Source organism: Brassica oleracea, chromosome C5 (genome assembly GCF_000695525.1).
Source record: "Brassica oleracea var. oleracea cultivar TO1000 chromosome C5, BOL, whole genome shotgun sequence".
NCBI classification, from domain to species: Eukaryota; Viridiplantae; Streptophyta; class Magnoliopsida; order Brassicales; family Brassicaceae; genus Brassica; species Brassica oleracea.
In genome coordinates, this window is record NC_027752.1 from 17,310,946 (window position 1) to 17,322,100 (window position 11,155).

General features: G+C 39.7%; 1 protein-coding gene across 1 annotated transcript in view; it reads left to right on the forward strand.

Annotated features, from left to right (window-relative positions):
* The first annotated feature begins 10,422 nt into the window (after positions 1–10,422).
* The window catches only part of LOC106344660 (omega-hydroxypalmitate O-feruloyl transferase-like), a 25,118-nt gene continuing 24,385 nt past the window's right edge, over positions 10,423–11,155 (forward strand). The window contains exon 1 of the mRNA XM_013783990.1: positions 10,423–10,842. Within this exon, the coding sequence (XP_013639444.1) occupies positions 10,423–10,842 (420 nt within the window). The remainder of the gene's footprint in view (positions 10,843–11,155) is intronic.

The following is an 11,155-nucleotide window of genomic DNA, read 5'->3' on the forward strand; positions in this document are numbered from 1 at the left end:
ATTTCTTATGTTTTGCTTTTAAATTTTAGATTTCATTTCGGGTATATCCGAACCGATCCGATATAACCCGAATCCGAATGATATATGGTTACTTTATGGGTTCTATGATGTGATACAAAACCGATCCGAACCCGATGTGTTATATCCGAGCCCGATCTGTACTTGCAAATTTACAAGAATGAGACCTAGGAGGTGTTATAAAAAAGAACCGAAATTCGAAAAACCCGATCCAAACACCAACGGGTACCCGAACGTCCAGGCCTAGTTTTTAGTACGCATGCGAGAGTTCGAAGAAGATACATATTCGTCTTTTGAATTTTTAAATTTGTGTTCAGTTTTGTAATTTTCATTTGATTTTTTTTTTGTAATAGTTTTATTGGATTCTGCTTATAACATTTTGGGTTTGTATAGATTTTATTAATTTAAGTAAGATTTATCATGAATCTAAACTCATTTCTAAAATATCCGTAAATTAAAATCAATAAAATAACAGTACTTAAAAAACTTAAATTTTTTATATATGACTAAATAATAAAAATAAGCATTAGACTAAATATTTAATTATTTATTTAAGTTCTGAACATTCATTTCGAAATTGAATTTTGGTTTGGATCCATAGCTATTTTCATATACTTCTTTGATTTAGATAAGGACAATTATCTCAAATAGCTATTTTTAATTTTTTTGTCACAAAATAACTCTAAAAAAAGACTAAAATAATTTTTTTTTATTTTGAAAATTTTAGTATTCATTTAATTTTTTTTTTGAATTCATCCCCAAACTCAACCTCTTAACTCTAAACTATAAGTCTTAGATTAGTTAACCCTAAGAGCACCTCCAATGTTGGAGTTCTAAATATGAATATGTGTGTATGTATATATTGTATATGTGTATGTAGTTGTGAGTCCGCTAAATAGTGTAGAACCCCTACCCAAAGGTTCTAAAAACAAATTTTTAGAACCTTTGGGTAGGGATTCTACACTATTTAGTGGATCCCACAACTACATACACATATACAATATATATAAATACATATTCATATTTAGAACTCCAATGGATAGAACCCCCATTGGAAGTGAATAAATGCATATTTAGCCTTCAATAAAACTTCTTTTTGTCATTTTTTTTCTTGAGGGTTTATTTTGCGAAAATAAAATAAAAATGATTATTTTATTGTAAAATCTGGTTGGATGCTTTTATTGATCAAATCAAATTTGGATTCATTCAGATTTTGAGTTTAATTACAAATGTCTAGACCTAGTTCAAAGTTCAAACCCACATATACTCCAATGAATTATGGTGAATAAGGAAAAAGGACAAAAACCAGTGTATCTAATCCCATTATCAATTTTTGGTGAATATAAATCTAAACCCATTATTATCTTAAGTAGCAACGAAGTGGTGTACACTGGAAAATTTAATAATGAAAATTTACCAATGATTGAGTCCTGACATCCTTTGGGACCATTGTATCTAATCTTTGTAAGCAAATGAGTTCCCCTTCAATGTTCAATATATTGATAAGCCACATATATAGTCGAGACTGTTACAACAGTAAGGATATTCCCTAGAATATAGGATGTACATAATCTTTACAAGATATGCTATCTAACACCCTCCCGCAGTTGCAGCGTGGAGGTCTGACACGCCTAAACTGGAGCGGAATGTGTTGAACAGAGACGATGGCAAGCCTTTGGTGAATATGTCTGCGTACTGCATCAACGAAGGTATATGAAGAACTCGAACTTGTCCCATTTGTACTTTCTCACGTACAAAATGTATATCTATCTCGATGTGCTTAGCACGTTGGTGTTGTACTGGATTTGATGACAGATATACGGCGCTGATGTTGTCACAATAGACAATCGTGGCCCTTTGAAGAGGACAGTACATCTCCAACAACAAGTTCCGTAACCAGCAAGTTTCAGCCACTGCATTGGCTACACCTTTGTATTCGGCCTCAGCGCTAGATCGAGAGACTGTTGGTTGTCTCTTGGCCGACCATGAGACTAGGTTGTCGCCAATGTAAACGCAGAAACCTGATGTCGAGCGCCGTGTGGAGGGACATCCAGCCCAGTCTGCGTCGGAATAGGCGGTGAGAGTCATTTTCTGGTTCTTGAGAAGCTGTAGACCCTTCTTCATGGTGCCCTGCAGATATCTTATGATACGTTTCAAAGCAAGAAAGTGTTCTTCACGAGGATCATGCATAAAGAGACAAACTTGTTGCACTGCATAAGCAATATCGGGGCGCGTGAAGGTTAGGTATTGCAGAGCCCCGGCCAGACTTCTGTATTCCGTTGGGTTTTGGACTTTCTTGCCAACTCCATCCGCAAGCTTGGACTTCATATCAACTGGTGTGGCACAAGGTTTGCAGTCTTTCATGCCAGCTCGTTCTATGATCTCTTCAGCATATCGAGCTTGGCTTAAGATCAAACCTTTTTCATTGTATTTCGCAGATACTCCGAGGAATGAGCTTATACGTCCCAAATCTGTCATTGGGAACTCAGACTTGAGCGTACTTATGATGTTGTCTCGAAGCGATGTTGATGAGGCTGTGACAATTATGTCATCAACATACAAGATGAGGTAAGCCAAGGCGCCATTGTTGCTGTGAATGAAAAGGCTTGCGTCGCTTTTACTCTGCACAAATCCATGATTAGTAATGAAAGAGACAAAGCGAGCATTCCAGGCCCTTGGAGCCTGCTTGAGACCGTATATAGAACGATTGAGCTTGCAAACATGGTGTGGTCGCTCTGGATCGACATAGCCAGGTGGTTGGGACATGTAGACGGTTTCATCTAAGGTGCCGTGTAGAAAAGCATTTTGGACGTCAAGTTGATTGACTTCCCAACCATTGGCTAGAGCTACTTGAAGCACTGATCTGATAGTCGCCGGTTTCACCACCGGACTAAAGGTCTCCAAGAAGTCAATGCCCTGTTCCTGTGACTTTCCATTCGCAACTAACCGAGATTTATGCTTACGAAAAACACCATCAGCATCATATTTATGTTTATGTAACCATAAAGAGTGAACAATGTTTACATTTTTCGGTCTTGGAACCAAATCAAAAGTATGACTTTTAACAATGGCACTGTACTCATTATCCATAGAAGCATTCCAAAACAGGTCCCTTAAAGCAGCTTTTAGATTTTTAGGAAGAGGAGATTGTGTTTGAGCTAAAAGAGAAACGATCTGTTTTGGTTTGCGTATGCCAGACTTAGAACGAGTAGCCATTGAATGTCTTGGTTCCTTAGGTGCCGTAGTAGCAGTCTGAGGTGGCAACGATGGCGGCATAGCAGGAGGAGGCAATGCTGGTTGTTGAGTTTGTTGGAGAATTTGTTTAAACATAGGTGAAGCCTCAGTGAGATCATCAAGGAAATCATAATTCTTATCTGATGAGACAGAGGAATCACGATATGGAAAAGTCGTCTCGTCGAAGTTGACATGACGTGAGAGAATGATTTTTCTTGTGGATAGGTCGTAACACCTGTACCCTTTGTGATTCATTGGGTAACCTAGAAAAATACATTTTGATGACCGAGGAGAGAGTTTTGTAGTGTGAGGATGATTTAGGTTTGGGTAACAAAGGCAGCCAAATACTTTGAGATGTGAGTAAGAGGTAGGCTTTTTGAAGAGAGTGGAGAAGGGTGTTTGGTTATTGATCGCTTTAGAGGGTAAGAGATTGATAGTGTGGACTGCTGTGTGCAGAGCCTCAACCCAAAAAGAAGGAGGAAGAAGGGCTTGAAAGAGGATACTTCTGATAGCATTGTTTATTGTCCGTATCATTCTCTCAGAGCGTCCGTTTTGTTGGGACGTGTAAGGACAAGAGAATCGAAAAATGATACCCTTTGAAGCAAAGAAGTCATGGAACTGATTGTTGTTGAACTCACTGCCATTATCACATTGAAGAGATTTAACGTCAGCATGAAACTGAGTTTTAACATAAGTGTAGAATTGAAGAAATTTTGAAAACACTTCATGTTTGTGTCTGAGAGGGAAAACCCATACAAAGTGAGAGTATTGGTCGAGAAACAGAACATAATACCGAATGCCGCTAGGAGAAGTGATAGACATCCATAAGTCTGAGTGTATAATATCAAAAGGTGCAGTGACAGTTGTATCTGAAGAAAAAAAAGAGTGTTTGATATTTTTTCCCAGTTGACATGCATTGCAGAGAACAGTCATGTCTCTTTTATTACAAGAAAAAGCTTGAGAAGAAAGTAAAAAATTCAAAGTTTGATTGCAAGGATGAGCAAGCTGGCCGTGCCAGATGCTCGAAGAAGCAGCAAGAAGAGCAGAGTGATGTTGAATCACATTATTGTTTGAAGGGAAGAGAGGGTAGAGATCACCCGTACTGTCACTGCGGAGAATCCTCCTCTGAGTTCGAAGATCCTTCATAGAAAAACCGAAAGGATCAAACTCAATAGAACAAGAATTATCTTTGGTGAATTTTCTCACAGAGATCAGATTTTTATTTATGGCAGGAGTAACAAGCACAATATTAAGTTGAAGAGGACGAGAAGAAGTAGAGAAAGATGTGGAACCCGTTTTAGTGATATGAATTTTATTTCCATCAGCTGTTATGATTGATTTTCCATTGCCAGAGTTAAAAATCGACTTTAGATTACCTGCCGTGTTTGCAAGATGTGCAGTAGCCCCCGAGTCCATGTACCATTGGCCATCACTTGGATCCATGAGAGTCATCGTGTTGAAAGCTGAAGCGAATACCATTGTCAGAATCATTCTTTGATTTGTAACCGCTTGTTGTTGGTTCTGTTTGGTGAACATGTGTGGTCGTGGACCGAGGATTCCAGGCTGCTGCATCTGCTGTGGTTGTTGACTCCAGTTGTTGAACGGCTGTTGTGGCCACATCGGATAACTCGCAGTCCAGAAAGGAGCATTCCACTGCTGTGGTTGTGGTCGCTGGTTGTTGTAGTTACCCCGTCCACGCCCGCGATTCTTCTTTGTTCCTCTGTTTTGATAGACCTTCTGCGGTTGTTGCTGTTGTGAAGCGTGTGCGCCACGTTGATCTGAAGCAAGCAGAACCTTCTCTGAAGATGTTGTGTTATCCTTGGTCACACGCTTGCCTTTGTCAAGTCTTTCTTCCTCGAGCATAAGCATGGAACGTGCTTTATCATAGGTAGGAAAAGGCTGACGGTGCATTATGACATTGATGATGTTGTCGTACTTTGATCCAAGACCATTTAGGATGTACATAACCAATGTCCGTTCAGAGATAGGTGCGTCGACGTTGGCTAATAGATCCGCAATTGACTTAAGCTCTTGACAATAAGTATGAACCGTTAGGTCTCCCATTACCTTTGTGCGGAGATCGTGGTCCAATCGTATTGCTCTAGCCTCCTTATTGTTTCTGAAGAAGTTCTGAATGCGATCCCAGATCTCTTTTGCGGTACCTACGGTTTTGAATGTTGCTTTGAACAAGTCTTTGGAAAGGGTCCCATACAACCAGAGTTTTACGAGACCATCTTTTTTGATCCAGGCCTGGTCATTATCGTCTGCAGGTAGGAGCGTTCCATAAAGATGCCCTGAGACATCGAAACTTTGACAGTGGGTGAGAAAGAGTTCTCTCCACGCATCATAGTTATGATCGTCAATATCAAGAATTAGGGGTATGTGGCTCTTGATATTTGTGACGCCATAGGGGCGTTCCAGGATTGAAAGGGTAGGAGCCGCCATGGACGTAAAGAATAGAGAAGGGAAGAGACGTGATGAGCGAGAAGAAGAAGAGAAATTGAGAAGATAGGTTCAGAATCGTTGATTATAACCCTCTGATACCATGTAAGCAAATGAGTTCCCCTTAAATGTTCAGTATATTGATAAGCGACATATATAGTCGAGACTGTTACAACAGTAAGGATATTCCCTAGAATATAGGAAGTACATAATCTTTACAAGATATGCTATCTAACAATCTTCTCAAAGTATTAGCAAGTCATCAAAAAGTGTTCCAATCAACAAAACAATGTTTTGATACATCCTGCCTAACAATCCATGACTGAGGTATTGCACCAAAGGTCTCACAAAAGAATCCAATTTCTTCTCCGACCACTAGATTGTTATGGGTGCTGATTAATTAAACTTCCGGCCCATATTCCGGTTCCCACCACCACGACTAAAGATATTCTGGTGAATCCTTACGGCTTATCAAAATCCCATCCATCACGTAGACTATTAACACATGACTCAGTCAAATAAACGTTGTTTTTCTGGGCATTCTTTCTAATAGTTTAGGGTTGTATGTATATTGTCATGAGGGCAAGGCCGGAAACCCCTCGGTTCTAGAATATGAATTCCACAAAATTTATTTGTTTGACCAGACGACATATTGGATACTGTTTTACGCCTCATTTAAAAATGAAATACTCTCTAGGACACATTTTCACTTTCAAGTTACACATAAATACACTTCTCACATGTCACACACTTTTTCTATGTGTAATGTCTTCCACACCCTCAACTAACAATAACAAACCATAAGCTACTTTCCACACAAAAAGATAAAAATTTAAAAAAAAACAATTAAAAATATCACATGTCCTCGATAAATCCAAAAGTTTCATCTCTCTCCTATCTCAAATTTGTTTTCCCAAACCTATTTCATTCAACTTGATCTCTTAGTTTATTAATTGTATAAAAAATCTGAGACCACCACCGTGTTCCTCTCGGCGAAACGAAGCCGTAGCTCCAAACCACGCCTCAAACAGAGCTCGGACGCGTCCATGAAAAACTTCACCTGTCGAATATAATTTTGACTCGATCTCTCAGTTCGTTGACCGTATCAAAATTATGAGACCATCACCGTATTCCTCTAAACGAGACGAAGCCGTAGCCGCCGACCACGCCTCAAACGGAGCTCAGACGCACCCGTAATCGCCATGAAAAACTTTGCCATAATAATCACCTAATCGCCACCGGAAGCATTAATAGATCCAAAAGATTGGTAAAATTTATACAACATTTAGCTTTGTAAGATTTGGTTAGTGGACACCATCAACTTAAAAAATGTGTTCGGTGTTGGTGCGGCGTTGTTATCCACAATGTATCTTTCAGTGTAATAATTTTCTCTTATGATTTGTATATAAGAGATTTTCTATGTTTTTTCATCCATCCATGTCCACATTTTTTTTGTTCATGTATGTTTTTTACATGTCCACAATGTCAAAAAAGCCAATAGAAACATAAGATAGAATAAAGAATAATAATAATATAAATAAAAAACCAACTAAACTAAATGTTGTTGCATTTACGTTGGTATATATATATATATATCATTAAGTTTGGTCCCCACAAAATGTGGTCCCCACAAACTAGACAGCTAAAAAACCCCACTTGTTCAAGGTTTCCGTTTGCCACGAGAAGGGCATTTCTGTCCTAAATACACATTGAAAACTAAAAATGTGCTTCTCCAGCAGCATGTGTCTTATGTTGTAAGGAAAGTCAAAAATGTGTCCTAATAGGTAATGCACTCTTTAAAAATCTGAAGCTGAACTATTTGTGGATACTGTTCTTCTGGATGACTAGTTGTGATTCGGCCCAAACACCCGATCAATAATTTATTTTATATATTTACTCTACATATATTTACTACTCTATAAAATCTTTAGATTGTAAATTTGTATAGTTTAAAATAGCATCTATATATTTGAGGGCAGACCCTGCATGTCTAAGAGGACTCCAAGTAATACCACTACTTATCTTTTCAATTCACATATCTTGCTTCTTAGTTTCCATTTCCACTATAAGTCTAAGTGTACCTAGGACACTTAGACTTATAAGTGTGCTAACTCCTTGATCAATCTCTTGCCTTCCAAGGTACTAAGAGACAACAAGAGTCCTTTTGAATTGCTTCACAACAAAGCTCCTCTGTACACTGTGTTGAGAGTCTTTGGATGCAAGTGTTTCCCTTATCTTCAACCATATATGACTAACAAGATGGATCCCAAGTCCTTAACGTGTGTCTTTGTGGGGTACAATGAGAAGTATAAGGGCTATAGGTGTTTCTACCCACTCACAGGAAAGGTTTTCATCAGTCGCCATGTGCTGTTTGATGAAAGTTCCTTCCCATTTGCTGATATATACAGCAGGTTCCACAAATCAAGTCAATCTGCTCTCTTAAAAGCTTGGAGATCAGCTACAATTCAGTTGCCTACTGTACCAGAGGTAGCATCAGTTCCTCAAGAGGATCTTCCTGCACGAACAGTGGTTACAGAAGCAGCAACTCCATCAGCTCCGGTCACTCCACAACATCACACTAATGATGAAGACAACAATGAAGAGGTACCAGTTCAACAAGTAGCAGAACCACAAGCCGCTTTGCCAGTTCATCAGATGACTACAAGAGCTAAAGCAGGGATCATCAAACCAAATCCGAAATATGTCTTGTTCACTGTCAAGGATGACTTCACAGAACCAAAGTCAGTGAAAGCAGCACTGAAGCATCCTGGATGGAATAATGCCATGGGAGTTGAGATGAACAATATGGAAGAAACAAAAACTTTTGAGCTTGTTCCACCAAGTGAAGAACAGAATCCTCTTAGCTCTCAGTGGTTATATAAGACGAAGTATGATGCTGATGGGAATCCTCTGAGACTTCGAGCAAGACTTGTTGCAAGAGGAAATGAACACGAAGAAGGCATTGATTACTATGAAACGTTCAGCCCAGTGGTACGTACAGCTACAATAAGAACAGTGCTACATATTGCTGTTACAAAGAAGTGGCCTCTGAAACAGCTTGACGTTCAAAATGCTTTTCTTCACGGGGACTTGAAGGAAACAGTTTACATGTCTCAACCACAGGGCTTTGTGGACAAGGACAAGCCAGACTACGTTTGGAAGCTAAAGAAAGCCATCTATGGCCTCAAACAAGCTCCAAGAGCCTGGTTTGACAAGTTCAGTTCTTTTCTACTCGAATTTGGGTTTCAATGCAGCTTCCCTGATCCTTCCTTATTCATCTATCATCAGGGAACAGACGTGCTTTACCTATTACTGTACGTTGATGATATGATACTGACTGGCAACAATGACCAGCTTGTGAATCAGCTTCTGCAACAACTAAACAAAGGCTTCCAAATGAAGGATTTGGGGGATGTTCATTATTTTCTTGGAATCCAAGTGCATCATCACTCTGACTGCTTGTTCCTAAATCAGTCCAAATATGCAAAAGATCTCCTAGTCACAGCAGGAATGAGTGATTGTGCTCCTATGCCTACTCCGCTACCGTTAAAGCTCGACAAAGTTCCTGGTCAAGATGAAGTGTTTGTTGATGCATCACACTTCAGAAGTCTGGCGGGTAAACTGCAGTACTTAACTCTGACGAGGCCAGACATACAGTTCTCAGTAAACTTCATATGTCAAAGAATGCATGCTCCAACTCAGTCAAACTACAACCTTCTCAAGCGCATCCTACGATACATAAAAGGAACACTTGAAATGGGCATAAGCATAAAAGCAAACACTGATTCTACTCTGCTCTGCTATAGTGATAGTGACTGGGCTGGGTGTAAAGAGACACGACGATCTACGGGAGGATTCTGTACTCTTCTTGGCTCCAATGTGATCTCCTGGTCCTCAAAACGTCATGAAACTGTCTCCAAGTCTTCAACTGAAGCAGAGTATAGGACGATGTCGCTTGCTACTTCAGAGGTGGTGTGGTTGCAAAACCTACTCCGTGTGATGGGACTTCAACAACAACGAACTCCACTTCTCCTCTGTGACAACTTGTCAGCGGTGTGCCTCACCGCAAACCCCATGTTTCACAAGCGCACAAAGCACTTTGATGTGGACTATCACTATGTGCGAGAGAGAGTTGCACTCAAGGCACTTGAAGTTAAGCACATTCCTGCGTCCCTCCAGCTAGCTGATGTGTTCACTAAGTCTCTTGGGCAAGAAGCATTCTTCAAACTTAGAGACAAACTTGGAGTCTCACTTCCTCCGCCTCCAAGCTCGAGGGGGTGTATAAGTCTAAGTGTACCTAAGACACTAGACAAGCCAGAGGCTTCGGAATCAGCGAGTGGGCCGAGCTCTCAAATGCAAGATACGAGGCCCACCAACTCAACATCACTAGCCGTTAACACTCCAGCTGTGTGTATCAGTCCAAGGATCAGTACACGACTTTGTCGTGATCAAGCCATCAGGAAGCCAGCTCACAAAACGCCAGCACACGATGCCTTTACCTTTAACAGATTTGGTTGTCTAGATTCATGTGAGGTAATGTGCTAACGTGAGCATTAGGGTTGAGGTGAGTGTCCTATATATGTGAGGCTCAGCCGCATTGTAATGGTGCTTAAGTTGAATGAAAATGAGTTCAGTATATCTTGCATCTCCTTCTTGTTTCCTGTGATTCACATCCACCATCTCTATCTCTCTTTCTCTCTCAAAAGACAAACAAGAAAAAAGTGGAAGATGCAAGAACTTCCAGATTGCTTGTACGAGGGAAAGCAACCAACCTTAATCACTCCATCTTCTCCCACGCCAAATCACACTCTCTACCTTTCCAACCTCGACGACCATCATTTTCTCAGATTCTCTATCAAGTACCTCTACCTTTTCCAAAAGTCTCCCTCCTCTCTAACCCTCAAAGATTCTCTATCTAGGGTGCTAGTCGATTACTACCCGTTCGCTGGTCGGATCAAGGTCTCTGCCGACAAGACCAAGCTCGAGGTTGACTGTAATGGGGAGGGGGCAGTTTTCGCAGAAGCTTCCATGGATATAACTCGTCAAGAGTTTCTTGAAATTTCACGCAAACCAAAAAGCTCTTGGAGGAAGCTCTTGTTCAAGGTTAAAGCTACCGGTTTCTTGGATATCCCTCCTCTTATCATACAGGTTCCTTTTCCTCCTTTTATCTCCGTATTTCAATTCCCTATATATTATTTGAGAAGCATTACAACTTCTTTTTGTAGCCACATGTCATCACTAGAATGATTCTTAGAATCATTAGAGAAATATGTTGGTCCATCTAATTATATAATAAACTTTTTATTAAACTCACAATAAACTCATCAATAATGTACTTTATTATTTCCTTAAATAAAATTTGCGCAATTGCCTAATGTGGCTAAAGTATATATGATAATTAATGAATTTGTATAATAAAGATTTGATAAAAAATAGTGTATCTTCTATCATATTTGTTTAA